The sequence below is a fragment of the Magallana gigas genome, chromosome 8 (assembly GCF_963853765.1).
Source record: "Magallana gigas chromosome 8, xbMagGiga1.1, whole genome shotgun sequence".
Classification (NCBI taxonomy): Eukaryota; Metazoa; Mollusca; class Bivalvia; order Ostreida; family Ostreidae; genus Magallana; species Magallana gigas.
In genome coordinates, this window is record NC_088860.1 from 23712356 (window position 1) to 23733807 (window position 21452).

Consider the following 21452-nt stretch of genomic DNA (forward strand, 5'->3'; position numbering starts at 1 on the left):
GTTTATGTAGCTTTGTGATCTTTAGATTTGAAGGTTGTGAAATCTTCGAAAATAGTTTTTTTTTATAGTAAAACATTATTTTACGGTTTTGGTTTTATATTTCGTTACGTTTCTGTATTTCCGGTGTATTTTGTCGTTGCTTCAATTAGCGTTTTTGTGGACAAGACAATGTTTTTCATTTCCTCTATAGTTTTGCGTAGTTGAACATCTTGTAATGAAGGATGTGGCAGTTGAACAGCGCATCGGGATTTTGTAAGAATGCACCACGACTTTCTTGATGTTGATTTTTGTTCGTTTAGTAGTGATGCATTAGCACACAAAACCATTACATCTGTAACAGCATGGATATCTGTATCTATAACAGATGTACTAGAATGTTCGATGTCATATATGCTACTATTCTTGTGATACGCAGTTTGAATTGTAACATTTTAGAAATTTCTGTTTCTTCGAGGATCCAATCTGAGTTAAATAGAAATTAATAGAAAAATCACATTGATGTTTCAACTTTTATGTAAACCCATGTTTAGTATTTAATTTTACTCGATTTACACCTGTACATGCAGTCTTAAATCTGTCCCAAGTTACTGAACTGTCACATTTGTACGGTATTCCGTCGGGACCACTTCAACCCTCACACTTTCGTCTTAAGGGCGCAAAGTTACTGTAGGAGGACGAAAGTGCGAAGATGCAAAGGTGAAGGAGCGATAATAGTATGAGTGCAAAGTGAGCGATAGAAGTATCGCTCCTTAGCCATCACATCGTCGCAATTTAGCTCCTTCACCTCCACATGATGGGGCTACCCACACATTGAAGGAATTAATTAAGATCAAATAGATTTCATCACAGGCACCCAAATATTTGGTTGCATAATGAAGGGGAAAATTTGGTTGACCTCTCAAAGGGAAACAACTTTTGTGTCAAAAGTGTGGATTTGACTGATATTTTCAGTCACATTATCATTTTTCACATGATCGAAAACATATTTCTTACGGATATTTATAATGGGAAATGTTGACATCTTTTCTTCATTGGAAAGCCACTCGGAATACCTCGCATAATTTTTCAATGTTATCATCTGGGTACTTTCATGTCTGTTGCAATGCAAAATGAAAATCCCTGTAAACATAATATAGAGGGCATTTAAAAAGGGAAATCTTTTTTCATACTTTTGAAAGAATGTTGTTTGAATCTGAAGTATTCATAAACATTGTGTTATTAAGCAAAATGTGAATCAAGAATATCCTGAGACATAGTATAGCATTGTAAACATATATATTTGTCAAATGAGCGGGTCTTTTATTTATCAAGTTTTAATATTGTGTGTCAGGCCTTGCTACAACTGCAATGTTTTTGTTTCAGATAAAGCTCCAGTTTGCAAATGCATTCTGGGAGCCAGTTTTCTGTCATCGGTCCTCATCAATTTTCCACTGAGCCAGTATCGACATTTGTGCGTGTACGACTATTCCCTGATTGTTGAGAAGCATCAACTTTGGCGTCTAATCACAGCAAGAGTTGCCTTTCTTGATGTCAAAGACCTAATGATTGGAAGCATTTTGTTTTACTATTTTAGAACATTTGAGAGGAGATATGGTTCCAGAAAATTTTTTGTAAGAATATATCGAACATACATTTACCTTCAACATGCATTGCACTTTAACTATTTAAATGTCAAATTTTAGATTCTGACTTTTTGAATATACATGTATTGATAATTTAATACTCAACTATAATGTGGTAGTTCTTAATTATCCGTAGAATCATAAATATTTTCACATTGTTTTCCAATATATGTAGCACTGTGTTTTCAGCTAATCAAATAAACATGGAATGCATTTATTTTCTGATTGTAGGCACAGCTTATAGGTTTTTTCTTGTTTGGGAGTGCTTTAGAGTTGTGTGCAGTCCATATCTGTAAACTTTTACAATTCAATATGGTACCTCTGCCATCTGGCCCGTAAGTTCATCAGCATCATATGGAAAAACTTTATTTACTGACACTCCCAAAAATTATGTATATTTTTGGCATCAAAATTAAATGGACTTATTATGTCTAATATCTCATTTTATGGCTTCACATACAAGTAAAAATTCTTTATTTTTTTTTGCAGATTGTGCTTTATTTACCCACTTTTTGTACCTTATTTTATGGATATTCCAAGAATAGAATTGGGAAATGTTCTAGGAATTCCTATGACTGGAAAGTCATTCCAGTATTTTCTGGGACTGCAGGTAAAAAAACAAAATTTTCAGTTTTAATAAAGTTTATTTATGTATTTGACCTACGATAAACTTATTCTGCTGTTCAACTGTAAAGGAAACTGTTTACAGTAGATATACATGTACTATTATATATTAGCCCTTTACTTTTCTTGCACTTCCTTGTCATTGGTTCACATGCATTTCATATTATAATAAAGTACATTGTATCTAAAATCATTTGTTGATAAATAAATAACTTAAAAGAAGTTGGAACTTATGGGTTAATTAGATGTGTGTGTAAGGCATAAAATTACATGAGAAATATCATATAATTCATATAGACTGTTGATACATTGCTCTCATTTCCTCCTCTTCTTCTGTATATAATGAACTGCTTTAATACTGAATCATCAGGACCTCTACATATTTTGTGACCCACATTATCTTCATTTTGAGTGCAAAGTATATATCCTGAAAATATTATCTTGTATACATACATCATAGAGATAAAGTTGAAAGCAGATTTTTTCAAGCAAAAATTCTGAAAATTATTATTTCTTTAGTTGGATCTCAGGAGAGAGTTAAATAGCTAACTATATCATACACATTTAACAAAAAAGGGAGTGTCAAATAAATACCTTTTATTGAACAGGTTGCCAGTGGTTCTCTGGAGACAATCATAGTAGCAGTTTGTGGAATAGTGAGTATAAAAGATGGATCAATCAATCAGCCAATTAATCAGTCCAATCAACCAATCAATTAATCAATCAATCATGATGGATAAGCTTTTATACATGTATTGCATGTTGTACAGTGTAATATGTGAAGTCACAAAGTGGTTGGTCTTGCACTTTTTTCTCAACCTTCATACATATTTGTACTAAACCACAAGCCTCTGAATTTCTATCAATAAGCTGTTAAATGTGGGGGAAGAGTGAGATATATACATGTACCCTATCTATATACAATTGTATTTATATAAAGATAGGGTATATATCTCGCTATATACATGTACCCTATCTATATACAAATGTATCTATCTCACTCTTCCCCTACATTTAACGGCTTATTGATAGAAATTCAGAGGCCTGTGACTAAATCAATGCCAAAGCAAGTTGCTAAATCAATAATTCAAAATGTTATTGTAGATATCTGGCATTTTGTGGCGAAAGAACTTTTTAAAAATACAGCAGCTAATTGTGATACCAAACACGGTAGCTAGTATAGTGCATAAAGTGTTTGGCAGATTCATTGAATCTGCGGAGCCTAAAGACTCTGTGCTCCCAATGGGAGCCACACTGGAGCTGCAGAGACAGGAAAGGATGGACCAGATAGAACAGCAGGTCCTGTTACAGTCCATACGTGATCAAGGGCCGCTCTACAATCCCAATCAGGGGGCAGCTTATAATCCCAATCAGGTATACCGGTATTGCTATTTTACAAATAACCCCCAAAATTTGAAAGGCCTTAGGCACTCTCCCATAGTGTGAAATATTACAGCACAGATTGATTTTTTTGCAATTTTGAATTGAAATGAAAATACTGTACAATGAAAGGAAAATATTTGATTTTTCCCTGCAATTAAATAAAAAAAATCAAACTGAGTTATTCCCCTTTTCAAATCATATAAAATACGTGCCTGCCACATTATATAGAAAAAAAATGCCAAGAGAAAGGAAAATTTTATTCTGTTTGCCTGAAAAGGACAAACTAAGGTGTTTTTTTCAGTTAAGAGTATATAACTATATATGCCAGCTATCTACTGCACAATAATACGATTCAATCTTTTTGTATCAGAATGGCCCAGGATTGTTTGGAGCTTTGAATGATGAGATACCATATGCAGATCTTGATGAAGGACTTAGGCACAGAAATGTTCCAGCACCAGATCCACCATCTGATGAGCAGGTAGGTGACAGATGACACAAACAATATACATATGTATACAGCAAGATTTAACCAAAGCACATAATACACAAAATACACAGTAATGCCCCAATAAACATGTATGATGCAATCACAAGAAGCAAAGTAAACCAATTTTCAGCACAATAATACATAGCCATGTACATGTATACCCAGTACAGCAAGATATCAGTATATCCAATGCACAACACAAAAAATACAATACAACCCAAGGTACATAGAGCAATCAATAGACAGAAAGTTAACGAATTCAAATCATATTACACAGCAGTTCAGTGTAAATCAATGTACAACACAAACAATGCAGAAGATTGTATACCAATACATAATTCAGTAAATACATTTACACATGTATAAAAAGTTAAGTACATAATATATATTCCCAATGCATAGCACAATTGTCACAAAACTGCACAGCATCATAGACATCTCCATAACTTTAATACATGTCATTACACAGTGCATGTATGATAAACTCAATACACAATATCATGCCAATATATGGCATAATCAATCTGTACTCTAATATGGGAACATTCTGATTTTCCAATCAGTTATAAATACACATCTACAGTTTTAAAGTTATTAATGGAGATAGGTGTTCAAGTTTGATAAATGCATTATTCAACTACTTTATTACATTACATTTATTACAATTCACTTATTACATTACATTTATTACAACTACGTTCTATTGCAGATCCAGCAGCTGGTTGACATGGGATTTACGGAGGAGAGAGTCCGAAGAGCTCTGCTTATGTCTCACAATGACCTCAACAACGCCACAAACTTTCTGCTCCAAGAGTCTTTGTGAAAGGCGACAGTGGTTTATCAGTGTGCTACAGACCGTAACCAAAGACAAATGTTTACAAAGAATATTTTAGTGAAATCAGCAACTGTTTTGTTTGGGAAGGTTGAAGATATCTAAAAGTGACATACAATATATACATGTACAAGAAGAGTTATTACCCCTCAACAGTTAAATGTACTGGCACATGTAATGCACATGTAAAAATCAATGTACCGGTACATGAACCCTCTAAATCCAATTTACAGTGAAACATTCATATTTTTATTTAATCATGTTTGTAAAGAAAAAGTTATTTTTTGGTCAGTGCCTGGTTAAACTGCTTTTTCTTTATTTTTTAAAAACTTCATTCAAATACATGTGTATAACCATCTCACACTTCCAAAAGTGAATCGGTAAATGTATGATTGTGAATATTTCACTGAAAGCAATGTTGTTCAGGAGGATGTTCCAAAATTTTGTTGTAATCATGTCTTAAAGTTGATGCATTTAATACCTCTATTGGTATATAATGCACATGAAACTGACATGTACAAGTTGTATATTTAGCTTACCTGTTGATGTTCCAGATTTGCAAAGCTATATTTCTAGTCTCTGTAAATTCTGAATGTTATCTCCTGTGTTTCCTGTTTCCACTTGTCTGCATATCTCCTGTCAGATGGACTTTATTAATTTCTCTCAAATGAAATATGGGCTGTTACATGCAACTGCTTTAAACTTTTCCCCTGTGATTTTTCATTGCATCCCTCTATCTGGTCTGGACTACTGTGGAATCATTAAAATTGATAGGGCCAATTTTCGTGGATTGTAGGTTTTCTTGCTTATGCGCAGAAATGTGATTTTGTGAATGCGCCAGTTTTCAGTTTCAGTCAGAAAACTAACTCTTTAAAATTTGTTTTCGTCAAGGATGTAAATTCGTGGCGTAGAGCTACCCTTGAATACCATGAAAATTGAGCCACCATGAATTCTAATGATTCCATAGTATATTTTATAAGGAAAGTAAAAGAGATATAATTTTTTTTTTTACATTGTCTGAGTTGACATTTCTTTGTTTTATTCTGCAAGTGTATAGAGCTTGGTTTAAAGCTGAACACCGTTCTTAAATAGTCACCATCACACAGGTATATAAACCCTTCGGTTTTGTTTCACCTGATTGCACACCTGAAACTGGTCGACGTGTAGTACTATATATTCCTTATTTTACGCGAGTACTAAATTCCGCGATTCAGTGGTTTTCCATCAAAGCGCGAGAACATAAAATCGCGAAAGCTGAAATTTTATCATTGTTTCATGTAGTTCACATTTGTCCAAAAACTAAAAGCGAGGTTTTAATGTTTGCGAGACGAGCTTCTCGCGATTTTACACGGAATATAATTCCTCGCGTTTAATTAGGAATTTACAGTATTCCTTTCGTTGTCTTTGGAATTTATGCATTTGTTTCTTAATTTTGTGCAAATTCTGTTTATTAATGTGTAATGCGTTGACCTTTTATTTGATGTTAGTATTTCCCTGGCTTAAAAAAAGTGCAAAAAATTTGATAATTTCATCACAACCAAACCACTGTGAGGCATGATGTATGTACGTCCACATAGGTGATACCTCAACGGCAAAATGCTTTAAACTGTTAATAAGAGGGATGCGGCTTATAAAGGGGTTGTGGTGATAGTCGTGATAAAGTAGAAATATGGCGGAAAGTGCCTATTTACGAGTGGTGTTCAGCTTCCATTTCAAAGCCTTATAACTATTAAACTGCAAGATAAATACATGTAGAATACATGGTCACAAGGACCACTGAGGAGTGTGAGATCTGCGATATTGATTCCTATGATGAACCTGAGGGCTCTAGACTGATGTCCGTCAACTTGTTTATAATTAATGAAAACTATCGTATACTTTTTATATTATCTTTTTGTTGTATTTTTAAGCTTATCCATGCAACCAATCATTCAATGCATCTTGAAATAAAATAGGAAGAAAGTACTAGTACATTGTACATGTACTGTACATGTATTAAGGTGGCTCACTACACCATGAAATATTTTCTCAAATCAGCAGAAAATTACTTAATTACCGTATGATAAATATCATAATGGATAAGAAGATATTTAAGTCAAATAGGCAAAAAAATGTGCAATTTTGGATAAAAAATTACATTTTCGAAAATTTAATTCAGTAACCATGAGCAAAAGCTCCAGGCGGATTCGAACTCGTGATCTGCGGTTCAGAAGCCCAATACTTCAACAACTGAACTACGAAGCTATACAACCCAATCAAATGAGTTTAACACAACATTAAAATCGCCATCTTGTGACAGAGTGTCTTAAAAAGTACAAGTCTAGGTGTAGTGAGGTACTTTAAGCATGGGGAGAGATCACGTGCGTTACCAATTCTTAGTACAAATAAAGAAAAATAAAGACTGATTCAGCACCACTTTGCCATCATTACCATTGGTATTTCTGCTAATGCCCATGAAACGTGGAACAATTTTGAAATCCATTAATTTGACAAGTTATATTCTCCTTCCCCTATAAACATGTTCAGAAGCAATGTATCAAATTTGATAAAGATTTAAATTGGCCATTTACCGTATATAATTATTGGACATATTCTTATTTTTATCCTTTACTTACAGACACAGAGAGAGAGAAAGAGAGAGATCAATATAGACAAAATGAAAGAACATAACGTTCAAAGTATATAAAGTAGAAGTCACAGGGTATCGAGGATCCTTAATTGTCAAAGACTCAAACTTCCTTATCTCCATACTCCACCCTTAGTGTTTTAGACAATCCATATGTCAAAAAATGTAAATAATGGGGAAGAACTATACTTGTTTGAGATATGATTTATTTAGAGTACAAATTGAAGATAAGTATCACCATGGATATAAAATAAACAAATACACCTACAACTACTCTCTAGATAAACTTGAACACAACTGAAATAACATAACGTGGGCCACATGTATTGAGGTAGAAAATGCATGCAAGAGTCTCCACTTAATTTTAAAACAATGATTTATCATCACTGTATTGATTTGCTCTTATATTTCCTTTCAAATGCTGCCACATCAAACTTCCTCTTGCATCCAGCATAATTCATGTAGCGGATTTTCCCAAAAATGTCTCGCTCTTTCCAGCCTTGGTCGTGAATTCCACAAATGGACCACATACAACCTGTATTGATCCGAAAAATATAAATTAGTCTAAACGTCATCAAGATTTTATCTTTAAAATGGAGGAGTGGTTGACTTTAACCTTGTAATCTTTATGTACCGTATACATCAATAATTAGAATTTTTAAAAATTAACCCACTTCTATTAACTAAAGGTGATATGAAAATGAACACTTCGATGCACAGTAAGTCTCGCATCGCACTTGCCATTCTTTCTAACAGAATTTGAACGTTTACAAGTACCTCAGTACTGAATAAGGACAAGGCAAGGAAATTCTTACCAACATAACCATTGGGGTCCCTTCCATCCAGTGAGTATTTATCATTGAGGTAGATGGCAGTTTCTAAGGCAACTTTTGGACTTGGAGTCCACTCCAAAATCTTCTTGGCCCAATACATTCTGAGGAACCCATGCATTTTACCCTCCAGAACCATCTGTTTCTGTTTAGGATTTAAACCAATATTTTGTTAAATGCAGAATCCTTACTACATGTAGCAAGTGCATTTAAAGGAAATGCAAATACATGTGATATGAATGTAGGACAGTTACATGTATGTGAAGATAAGGACAAAATCAAATACTGTGAACCAACTTTTATTCATGTGCGAGAAATTTGCGTGATTCGCGAAAGCATTGTCATTGCTGGTCACAGCTTATACACTATGAAGTACCTGGGCAGCATTCCACAAATCATCATGAGTCTTGGCAAACTCCAGCTGTTCCTTGGTATACACATACTTTCTCTCATCATCTGCATGGACTTTGAGTGTTTGTTTGGCCCAGTCGTATGCTCCTGTTATTAAAGTGAATAGTAATAATTAAGTTAACCTCCCATCGAACATCTTATTACATGTAACACATTCAATGAGTTCAAGACCTAGATGTGTTGACAAATTACCATCAATGGAGTCATAGTTTTTATTATAAAAGCAGAAGTTGTCGGACAATTCGCGTCGTATGATGGCCTCCTCTATGTAGGACTCAACAGATTCTTTGTATTTACTGCGATACTGACGGACCGTCAGAATGCACCTCTGAACAGAGATCTGACCTATGAAAAAAAAAACATTGACATGTTGCCACAAAAAACCATCTAATGAATAACATTGAAATTAATGTTACCAATTACCAGAAGAAGGCATGTTGTCTTAATTAGTAATTGCTAATTAATTTTTTGATTGTTGAAAGCTAAATTTCTAAAATTTATTTGAATAATAAAACCTCATATTGCCATTGTGAAACATGTTACCAAATTTGATCCAAGGTGAGAGGTTGCTGAGGGCATTTTTGTTTGGATTATTCCTGTCGGAACCAAAGTACTTGAGTCGCTCATGGCAGAAGGACTCCAGCATGTTCAGTCCGGCTGTACTTCCTGGGACGGCCCAGTCCACCTCTGTAACCTTACGATCCACCTCCAAGCTGTCCTCGGCTTTGGACCAATCAACTGGCTGTAATGAAAGTTGTCGGCAACTGAATCAGACCACTTACTGATTCTAATATGTACTAGTAGTCAACAAAGTTCAAATAAAATTGCCTTTCATAATTTTGACTTAAACCTTCAATTACAGAAAAATTAAGCTCAGACCATTGTTAAAAATGAACATGAATGCATTATAACTTTCATGATGCACATATTTACCTGAGATGCTGCCTTTGGTTTGTGTGGGTGTTTAGAGACCGGAGGGAATTCCGTCAAGTACTGGCTCAGCTGACTGTGAATCTTGTTCCGGATTGTCCTGGCTCCATACTCCAGTTTGGGTGAAGCCTCCCAGCATGGCACTACATTGTGAGCATCCACCTGAAAGACATTACATTGGTTTCTCATGAATATAGATTGATTTGCAATGGGTTGATTTCATTAGCAATGTTTTTATTGAAACAAAGTCTTTGATAGTAAGCAAGTTGTTTCTCTACTAAACTTAACGGACTTTAAACTTTTAGATTGCCAACTTCATAATACTATTGCATATCAACAGATCGATTAAAAACTAGATACATTCAAATTTATGACCTCAAATAATGAAAATATCAGATATGGATATGAAGTATAGTATGTGGGCCCTACCTGACACAAGGGGATGTCTGAGGGCAGAGCCTTTGAGACCCCAGACACCCACTCTGCTGGCACCCTCAGGGGAGAGAAGTCCGTGATTACTCCTCCAATCTGGTGATCTTTTACAAATGAAGGCAGTACATCCTTAGCATGTCCAATCAATAGATGAAAAGATATGCCCAGCTCTTGACATTCCTACAAAACAAAATGACTTTTAAAAATTTAAATATGGCACATTAGCATACATTACTGGCATTTCTTTCTTGAATGTGCATTGGTTTAACATAAGTTGAAAAATTCTGACACTGTAATTGTCTTCAAATTAAATTTTTTTTACATCATCAATCATTCATTAAAAAAATATCATCTATGTCTTATGTATATTCTATATGTATGTCGTATGATAACCTTTACCTTCTCAACTTCTTCTAGTCCCTTCAGAATAAACCTGTAATGTCGGATGGTGGCATCCAGAAACTTTGGAACCAGACAAAAGCAAACGTGAAGGGGTACCTCCATCTTGAGGGCAAGTCTCTGGGCATACAGCATCGCCCAATTATCTGATAAATTGGGTCAAGAAAACACCTGTTATATATATATACACAAAATATAACATGTAAAATTTCAGTAAATGATTTTTGTTACCTATTAATGAATTAACATGAATTACCTTTTCTTTGCACATGACCTCATTCATTTACATTCATTCATGGACAGTCATCAAAACTTACAATATTTCTTGTTAATGTACTGAAAATTCTCACCCTGAACTCTCTGGTCCCTTGACATCCAGTACACAACCCCATTCTTCCCATCAGGGAAATCTTGAACTTTGGACAACACTTTAATTCTCTTCTTGTTGAATTTGAATTCGGCTACAGACTCGCAGAGTTTCTTGCGGGACTCAGTGATCTGTTTTATTAGGCCGTTTTGACCTTGACCTTGGCTGTCCGTGACCTCAGTCTTCTGTTTCTTTGAACTCTCCTTCGCCGACTCTTCTGTGTCAGCTTTCCTTTTACTCTTCTTTTTATCAGACATTTTTCTTACTCCAAGATAATAGCAATGAGCATTCCAATAAACCGTTGGGTAAGAGTAGGACAAATCACTTATACAAAAAGGATTTCTTCTGAAAGGCTCCAAATGTTTTGGAGGCAAAAATGCAGCTTTCAATGAGAAGGTTCTTCTGCAAGATTTGGATGTTGAATGGGTATGAGTGTATCGGAAGGTCCTCAGTGCTCTAATCCTGAAATGACAATATATTTCATCCATATTCTATGCAGACAGGCATAACTTTGTAAACATTCCATGCATTATCCATCATCTGTATATAATATATTAATCGAATCTTTTTATTTCATATTCATAGGCACATTGCAACAAAATAAATTACCAGCACAACATAGACTATCTCATAGGTTTTTTTTTTTTATTAAAATAAAAAAAAAAATCGAGGGAACCAAACACCTTTTAAAATTAAACCCTCTTATCAGGTCCAGTACAATCTCTTGACTTAGCTATATAGCCTAAAAAAGCTATATAGCTTTATAATCAAAATAGCTTGATAAAGCTATTTATGTGCAGTTTTTGAAGAAAATATTTATTGTAAGAAATGGACAAAAAATCGCAATTAACTTGCTACTCATATTTGCACAATTAACCATTATAAACTTGACCACAATTAAAGATAGTTTTAACACTGCAGCTTTTAAACACTTATAAGCAAAAAAAATATTTCCATTGTTTGGGTAACTGTTTACCACTTTGTGTGCAATGAGGCGTGGATAAGTATGATTTCTTCTCATTGTGATAAATTATTACCAATCAATTATCTTGTTAACCATAACTGAGCTCCTTTATATTTCATTCAAGAAGTAACTGTGTGGTCATGAATCAGTTGCTAAGGAGACGCAAATTGATGAGTAATCTTTACATGCAATTGTTCACAGAACAGTTCAAAGTTGAAAACTATCACTGGACTAAAGTGCGATTTTTTATACATAATGATATAATTACAAATTTAAGAAAAATGTATGACAAAATAGCTACATGAAGCTAAACTGAATAGCTTAATAAAGCTATTTAGCTTATTCAAGCTATATAGCTAAATCTGGAGATTGTACTGGACCTGCGTATTACCAAATGTTTTTGACTATTACACTCTTTGGTGGAAAACAAATGAACTTATTATTTTGAAAATGAGTTTATCTATAACCTTTCATTTATTTAAAAAAAAATGCAATTAATTCCACTTTAAAATTATATTAGAATTATATTAGAATGTTTCCTATAGAAGTCTTCTTTTAAGGAGATGTACATAGTCTAAAAATGGCCAAGACCATCAAGCAATCTTAATTCTTATTTGTTTCATTTTGTAGTGCTAAAATGTAATCACAGTGCTTGCATCGGGGTAATTGGCCTATTGAAATTATTCCCGATTTTTTTCATTTGCAATAGGCTGAAAAGCTGCACAGTTCTTCGATCTACCCTGGCCTTGTGTAGTGTGTATGATACACAACACAGTGTGTGGTAATATAATTTACAAAGGAATCTACAGAGTATAAACATTTGCAAAAAGAAGCACTCGATTTTTGATATGCATATTCAAATCATGTACATTAATTCGTGGTTAGACTTACATGGGCTGTGGAGAGCTTCGTCGTCCAAACGCTTTGTAGCTGTTTTACCAAACACACTCAACACGCGAAGTTGCATAACACATTTTCCCGCGTCTAGAGAGAATCCGAATGTATCACAACATCCGGTTAAGAAACCATGTGGATTGCATATTTTTGTGGATTTGATGGATTGGCGATTTTACGGAGATTAAAGAAACAGTCACACAACGAAACTGATAAAAAAGATGAACAAATCTTTAATGATTTACCTGAATGTGTTAAAACCGCAGAGAAAGCAAATGTCACGAATGTTAAAGTATTGAAACCCGAGGAAATTCTAGAACTAAAAAGTGATTTAGATGCTGTACAATCGCGCACTGCAACTTTAAATGAAATTGTAATTACAGTATCGCATGGTAAACCAATTTCATGATACTTATACTTTCCTTAAAATTATCTGGATATCAGGCTCTTTAATAATCATGCATAATTATTTACATGTACAAGTAACATGATAATCATTCAGATAGTGATACATGTATTGTCTATATATGTTCTATGTTCTTAAAACTTGATCAGCTGAACCTTTTCAGAAAATACATGAGTGGATTTCTTAAGACTATCATTTACCTTTTAAAGCATTACTACATTGACCTTTTTGGTGTGAAGTAGTAAATTTTTATTGTTATAGTCTGTCCCAAGTTATTGCTTCCATCGCTTTTTGGTGATTTTTAATAAAATTACACATACCTGTGAAAGAAATAGAGTTGAAATCGTTAAAAGGAAATATATCCAAGATATCTTCATTGAACAATTATCCCTTTCCACTCAGAAAAATTCACAGGAACGAAAACAGATTCCTTACGGAGATTTATAATGGGGAATGTTTACATCTTTTCTCCATTCGGAATACACTCGGAATACATCGCACAATTTTTTAACGTTATCATCCGGGCTTATCAATGGCTGTTGCAATGCAAAATCTCCGTAGACTTTCAATTTCGGGATGTGTATTGAAACTTAAAGTGGTAGAGGGGGCGTTTCAAAACAGATAATCTGGACATTTTTTATATTAGTGGATGAACTTAGTGTGAGCACAAAGGTATTTACTATTATTGAAATATCAAGCAAATAGTGGTGGAAGCAAAAACTCGGGACAGAGTATAATATATATTTGGTCATACAATTTATGATGTCTGCTGCATGGTAATATGTTATGATTATGTATAAAGCTCTTATCCACAGACTCTACCTGTTTACCTGTCCTCTTTAAAGAAAATACTTGTCATCCTTGGTCTGCATTTATTCAAGTACATAAATCCTTCATACCCTAAGTTACCGGTAAATCCATTGCCATTGATGCACATAGGGTTGGTGCTTATCCTTAGATTCAATGATGCTATGTGGATGAGAGTCATTGAATCCTCTAGATGGGACACCAGGCGATCACATGTTAACCCCCAGCATATGGTGGTACATGTACCTATTTCAGCTGTTTGGACTGAGAAAAGTCTACAATGACACATTTTTTCACAAGCATTATCAGTAAATGACCATAGTCATGCAGACTCAGACCAGGGACCTTTGGATTACTGTTTTAACACCCAAGACCACTGGGCCATATATGCTCCCTTCATGTATGATATTATTAAACATAGATGATGAATTGTATTTTTTTGTTGGCAATGTCCTGGTAAAGATATGGTGTTTAGGCAGACAATTAATCAAATGCAATGCATAGGACAATGAACTGTGTTCTTTGATTTAGATGATGAACATACCATATTCTCTTCCCTGAAAGTTGAAAAGGAGATGAAAAGACCTGAGATTGTGAGCACAGTAAGAGACAAAATTGTCACCATCTTTGACAAGAGAGTTTACCATAGCCATGAAGATTCCTTGACTGGCAAGCTAATGTATTCAGCAGAAACTCAGGTTTTACATGCAGGTGGAACAGACAGCACATTATTTCTTGTTGAAGGTACAGTATGATATTTTTCATAAAGTGCTGTAGTAGTTGGGGCTATATGGACGGTGGATATTGTCCTGGGTAGCTTACTGGTATAGCTCCTGACTAGATCGAGTTACAGGAGTTTCAGGTTCAAGTCCTGGTCGAGCTCTATATTTTCATTGCATTTATAAATGTTTAATCCTCCTTTCATACTAAGTACATCATCATATATATTGTACAGTATTAAAATACAATGGACACCATACTGATTTCTATGCAAGTCTATTAACAAATTTTCATGCATCCATTTTCCTTCTCTTTATTTATTCAACACCTGCTTTTTAAACAGAGAAAAAGTTGAAGATGATCAAGGTTATTCCAGAAATATCTCTGCCCATAGAAATCTGTTTGGACTTCCGTGTGTCTGAGATAAGTTGTGGAAAGGAGCATGCATTGATTCTGACCAACTCTGGAGATGTGTACAGCTGTGGAGGAGGAAGGTATTCAGTGCCATACTTCTTGAGTCTTAGCCCCCTGATTTAAGATACATCATTATCATAACATGTATTACTTTAAATAACTCATTAAGGTTTTGAAATTAAACCATTTGAAAAAAGACACTAATGCACTCTGGCAGAAATGCATCAACTTATTACACATCAAATACTTGGCATTATTACTTGTTTAAATACCTTTTATTATTGGCTAATTTTTTTGCTTATTTGTTCTGAAAAATGAGTTCTTTTTGACATGATCCAGAATTCAAAAGCAAGAACATTGCACTACAAACACATTTTTCAATAGGAGTTTTCTCCCTTTGATTGACGATTTTGATAAATGGTAATACTTCTGATAAACCTTAGTCTACACATAAGTTCATGACATTGTTACTTGTATGCATAAATTTTATTATCAGTTTCAAAATTTGTTTGCATATTTGTTCTGATAAAATGAGTACACATGTACTTTCTATTGGATATATACCAGAAATGTAAAGTTGCAGTATTCAAAAGGATGTTTGTAGAACTACAAAAAACTTTTTTCAATAGGAGTTTTCTCCTTTTAAGATACTTTTTTAGATAATTTATTCTTGATAATCTTGATAATCTAGTCGGGGTCAGCTTGGTTTGGGCCACGTTGAGACCAGGGAGCGGCCCTGTCTGGTGGAGGACCTGACCGGAGTCAGGATGAAGTGTGTGGGGGCCGGGGGATGGCACTCCATTGCAATATCTGGTACATACTGGTATTATAGAGAGATTACAATAAATCATGCAATAAAAGCTGCATATTTTTTATGTAATTAAAAATTCCATAATCCTTGGAATATTTTACTCGTGTAAATTCCAACTGAAATGTCAGAGAGTAATATCTACGAACATTGTCAGAAGTATCCCTCACATAGTTAAAATTTGGCCTTTTCTGACTCTTATTAATGAAATTAAAAACAAAAGTTTGGCACTTGCAATTTTATAGTCTTGCAATGTGATACAAGACGACAAAAAAATAATAAATCTACAGTGAGTAAATGATCAGAATCAAACTGCTTTCAGAGCTTGGTGACCTGTATGTCTGGGGCTGGAACGAGAGCGGTCAGCTCGGTCTCCCTTGTAGGAACATATCCACCCAGAGTCCCCCTGCTGAAGAGAGACACAGGTATCAACTCTCCTCACCGGAGCCAGCAGACAAAGCCACAGGCACGTGGTTCACACGGGTCCACCTGGAGAACACTGTGTCGGGCCAGTGCGAGGCCCACATCCAGAGGGTGGGGCCCGTTCAGGTCCAGTCAGAGCCCACTGTCCTTGACCTCGGGGAAGATGTGACCTTGGTGAAGGTCGCCGGTGGAGCCAGACACTCTGCTGTAGTGACAGGTCAGGGACTTTGTTAGATGTTTTCTACATTGAACGATGACTTTACAGTGTATGTGTTATCACCCATCACTATACTTGTAAATCAAATCTAATTCATAATATTTACTCAGAATCAACTTCAGATATGCTGAAGGGGTTAGGAGATTAGTAATAAATCAGTATTATTATAAGGAGACTCTGCAATCACTATGGTCCCTTATCAGTAAATTCAAGAATAAGAGATAATTGTGTTAAAGTTAGGTGTTTTTTTATCTTTAGCAATATTACATAATGGCTTCCCCACTGACTTTAAAAAGACTTTATCAACAATGTGTTATTTAGGTGTATGTCCATTATGACAGGTGAGCATAGGCATGCATATCAATGGTAAGTAGTGGTCTAGAGGGATTTCTTTGTATCTATATAATTAGCTGCAGTTAGAAACAGTTGCAGCATTACAAGTACTGTTCTGTAGATATTAAATGCATCCCATGTGTTGACAAAATAGTGACATTTACATCTTCTCGCAGGTGACGGGCATTTGTTGACCACGGGCTGGAATGATTACGGACAACTTTGCCACGAAGATGTTCTCTCCAGGGACTATTTTCAGTCGGTGGACTATTTTCTCCAGCATCGGCGGACAGTAAAAGGCGTGTTCTGTGGTCCCTGGAGCACAATAGTTTTATGTCAGAATTGTAAGTCGGACATGTGATACTCTCTTGATGGCTTTCTCTGAAGCTTAATAATTCTTCTCCTTTGCAGTATTTGCATGAAAATGTTTGGGTCATACCGTATGAGATGCATTGAAAATTTGGGTGGGGGGGGGGGGGGCGCGAATCTTTTGTTACTTGTTTTACATTTTCTAATGAAATGGTGTGAGAAAACGCCATTCTGTTGAATACCTATTCTTTAATTGAACCATCAACAACGAGTTCTTCATTAAAGAGGATAATGAATTGCTTCATTTCGTGAACGTGATAAAAGATTCTTTTGGACTACACCGTCAAGTTTTTACTCAATTACAAACATAAACCATTTCCTGCTCTCCTCTTTGTAGCCAAGAATAAAAACTAATTTAGGATAGAAATGGTTTTGTAGTATTGCTGCAATATTGATTCAGAAACCCTATCTCTCGTAATGACCCAACGTTCTGTTTATAATCATATAATAATTATTGACCCAATATCCCCTGTCCATTGGATTTTTTTTTCTGGTTTCAGGTGTTTTTTTGGCCTTCCCTGTTTATCATATAATTAAAGAAATGTAGAACATGGAAAGATTTTTAATTAAGTTTTGAATAATTTAGGTTTTCATTACCGGTAAAGATCCAACTTCCTGAATAGAGGGACGTCTTTATATATGCAGTCTTTTCTCTCTCTCTCTCTCTCTCTCTCTCTCTCTCTCTCTCTCTCTCTCTCTCTCTCTCTCTCTCTCTCCATAGCTACCGTACGTGGCTTTTTTATGTTTTGCACATCCATATAAGAACACAGTTGATGTGAAAAATGCAAGTCATCTTGGAAAAATTGGGTCTTGACATGACCGAGTGTGGTAACATGACACCAGCTTTCTATTAAAGGAATCAGAAATAGGGCTAGCAGATCAAATGACTGTACAGGCACATACACAGACTCAGATTGATGAAGTAGTTGAACTAATGAGGCTGTTTAATTTGATTTTTTTTTTAAACAGGAGCTAGTATTTAAATTGCCAAATTCAGGATCTGGAACGGGATACATCAGGCAAGTATTTCAAGCTTTTATATATTTTAGGAAGAGTAGATGCAGGGGAACCTGCTACTGAATTGATCATTGATTACTGATTGATTGGTGATTGATTAGTGATCAATGGTGTCTCTATCTGGTGAGGTACTTATTGTCAATACTGTCTGGGCTTTTAATGTTGTTGATGTTTATATTTCATATTTGAATGATAAGATTTACACCAGCAGGAGTTATTGGAATAAGATATTGGAATAAAATCAAATCAATTTCATCATTTGTCCCAAACAATTTTTTTGTGTCAAGACTTGACCTTGTGTAGTTTAGTTATAGCGTGTTGTTTTGAATGACCTTAACAAAAAAATAATCTTCCATTCTTTAAAATCAACATGTTTCATTGATATGTCTTTTTAAAAATTAAATAGAATGATAAATTTCTTGTTTATTTCATACTGCACTGTTCAAATAAAATGTAAATGCAGTTGTTGTCTTTTATGCGATAAAACATCGATAGAAGTGCACATAAGTTCAGTACAATGTAGCTGTTTGAATTCAGATCGTAAGTGCACTTTAATCATAGAAATATCAACTGCCATAAACTGTGAGAAGTTTGTTCAAGAATTAAGTTACGTGTCGGATAGAGTATTAGACTCTTACTATGATGAATGAGTGATTGTTATATAACAAGATGGCCGCCCTATCGGGTTGGGAGACACGAACAAACGCACATAATGGGCATAAACCTCCACCCTTTCAAATGACTCTGCATGCACAAGAAGGAATAATGTTATTTGCCGAACCATCACTGTGAGTGATTGCGTGCTTAAAGTGTCCCGCTATCTTGACCTAGGTAAATCTAGAATCAAGTGGAGAGTCGAGCTGTGATTCCAAAAGTAAAGATTTATTTTTTTTACGAGGACGTGTATAGATTTTTTTTCCGAGGGGTGGGGAGAATAAAGTTTTGAGTTTTTGACTTACTGCCGGACAACAATATGCGCGGATCTAGAAAGGATGGAGGGGAGGGGGTCCGGGCCCTGGAATATTAAAATTTCTTAAATTTACACAGTAAAATTACCCGAAAATATGCCTCGACCCTCCCCCCCCCCCCTGCCCGGCAAACATAAATATTCCTCGAACCCCTACTTCGCATCTCGTGCACTTATGAAGTTTTTAAGTATACCTGTACCTGTGCTTGTTATTTTGAAATGGAGCATGCAAAACCCAAACGTAGTTTATGTTTGAATTATGAAAACTGTCCTAAATTCCATCAAATTTTCCCCCTATGTTTAAATCAAGAATGTATTCGCGATAAAATCCTTTAAAACTGCAGCCAGGCATGTGATTACCCAGAACATTCCAATGTTTATTTTTAATTTTGTTCATTTGATTTTTTTTATCACGTTTCGAAAATAAATTTTCAAATTTCAAGATCACTTATCACTTTCGGCGACAATAAAAAGTTTTAAGATTTAAATTCTGCATTCCAAATGAGGTCTTTTCGATTTACTTGCAGCAAGATGTGTTGTTGTTTGAGAATTATTAACCGGATTAAATTTTGCGTGACTAGGTTTTCAGCGTATCAATCTTGGGAGATGGAGAATTTTTTTTAACTAAATCGTTTTTAATGACAATCCTTCATTGTATTCGGTGCGGGAGGTATAAAGGTTTCCTTGTCGTGTATTTATTCATACTTTTTTTTGTTTTTTAATGGCAAAAAAACTCCTTCTAGGTTTTAGTTGTTGGTATTTATTTATGACCCTTCATTAAAATTCAAAGCGGATCATTTGAACAAATTTCATCCCATCTAATATTGGTCTGGATTTGACAGAAAGTGATGATTTAAGCCCTTATTATTAAACGGATTTCAATTTCAATTTTATTCCATAGAAATAAGGTTCCTCAACCGAAACTTTAAAAAAGGACCCGATGAAATAAATGCTTTTATAACAGAAAACGCCTTCTTTTGTAATCGGGTAGTATTCCAAATTTCTTTTTGATATCATCTTGATGGATATACATTCAATCATGCAAATTAAGATTTGCAAAATGTAAAAAAAAAAAAGAAATAGATAAATATCATAGACATGGAAGTTAAGACGTACACACCTGCGAAAAAAATCAATGTAGTAAATCGTTGAAGAACTTCAATGATTTTATGTTTTTTTTAAGGGGGGGGGGGGGCTTGTTGCATTTTACCGCAATACTTTAATTTACAATGACGTCTATGTAAATTTCCTCCACACAAACTTGTCATATACCATGGCCAGTGGAGGTAGATGAGAGATTCCTTGTCGGTTTCTCCCACCGGTGTCTGAGCCCTCTCCGATACAAGCCTTTCTTTAAATGGAACCCTCTCGCTGTGAATCAGTCACTGGGTCCGCTTTTTCTGGCTTTTTAAATCTCAGACTACCGGATTCCTAAAGAGACATCCCTGTACCTCGCTCTTACAACGTCTCTACTGTTTTAGCAAATCCCCGTTAATCCTCAGTCAACACGGAGAGACTGTACTAGGTAGGTAAGCCAGGACATTCTAGGCTATCTTACAAAAGGAGAGATAGTCCCCCAAAGGATTGGCGGGGAGTTCCACTTATAGGGGGGGATATGTCAATGATAAGGTAATTCCCAGGCTCTGTCCAAGGAATTTTCGCGTTACATCAAGGGTAATACTTTTTGATGGCTTGGCTAAATATGACTTGGGTAACTTGTGTTCTGACTAAAAGGAAATTCATGTATTGATCCTAACTCTGTTTTTTACTCACTCTCTTCAGACCTAAGGAGAGAGCCTTCTGGAGATAGAAATCGGAGCGTGATTTCCGACCATTGTTTCTGCACAGACTGATGGGTTGGTGAGATTCCAGGGTCTTGGTGTGAGGACTTTTTTCCGTCTTGGTTTCTTTCGGAGGAAGAATACAGTGAAAGAACTTTCAACACTTTGGAAATTTTAATTGTTTTTGTACGGTTTTACGGGATGCCTGAGAAAAACGCTTGGAGTCAGCGACCCTGGACTCTCCCGCACGTGCGGATCTCTCCAAAGGTGCATGTGCCGAAAATAGACACCTACTTTAAAGAGGTAGGGAGATTTGAAAAACGCGTCCAACTGAAAGTTCATACAAGAAATATTGTTTATTTGTGTTTATACTTACCAAAGTCTCA

General features: G+C 35.2%; 3 protein-coding genes across 4 annotated transcripts; 2 read left to right on the forward strand and 1 right to left on the reverse strand.

The window, feature by feature from the left end:
* Positions 1-94: 94 nt before the first annotated feature.
* LOC105325071 (ubiquitin-associated domain-containing protein 2) lies at positions 95-6833 on the forward strand. Its single transcript, XM_011424451.4, has 8 exons — positions 95-252; positions 1363-1610; positions 1854-1957; positions 2112-2232; positions 2855-2902; positions 3351-3620; positions 4000-4110; positions 4829-6833. Exons 1-8 carry the CDS (start codon positions 222-224, stop codon positions 4940-4942), a joined length of 1047 nt encoding a protein of 348 aa, XP_011422753.3. The 5' UTR covers positions 95-221; the 3' UTR covers positions 4943-6833.
* A 933-nt stretch (positions 6834-7766) lies between these two features.
* LOC105325072 (deoxyribodipyrimidine photo-lyase) lies at positions 7767-12899 on the reverse strand. Its single transcript, XM_011424452.4, has 10 exons — positions 12802-12899; positions 10930-11408; positions 10580-10725; positions 10178-10360; positions 9752-9910; positions 9362-9560; positions 9011-9163; positions 8784-8905; positions 8393-8552; positions 7767-8112 (listed from the first exon to the last, which is right to left on the reverse strand). Coding segments are annotated over exons 1-10 (1755 nt in total). The 5' UTR covers positions 12804-12899; the 3' UTR covers positions 7767-7960.
* Positions 12900-12937: 38 nt separating this feature from the next.
* Positions 12938-21285, forward strand: LOC105325090 (RCC1 domain-containing protein 1). Of its 2 annotated transcripts, XM_034473012.2 has the most exons (8): positions 12938-13196; positions 14549-14761; positions 15081-15231; positions 15843-15964; positions 16282-16599; positions 17109-17276; positions 18271-18320; positions 21068-21271. In XM_034473012.2, coding segments are annotated over exons 1-7 (1233 nt in total). In that variant the 3' UTR covers positions 18273-18320; positions 21068-21271. The 2 variants fall into 2 exon arrangements, with proteins under 2 accessions (XP_034328903.2, XP_019921406.3); XM_020065847.3 differs by lacking the exon at positions 18271-18320 and having other exon boundaries at positions 21068-21285.
* Positions 21286-21452: the final 167 nt, after the last annotated feature.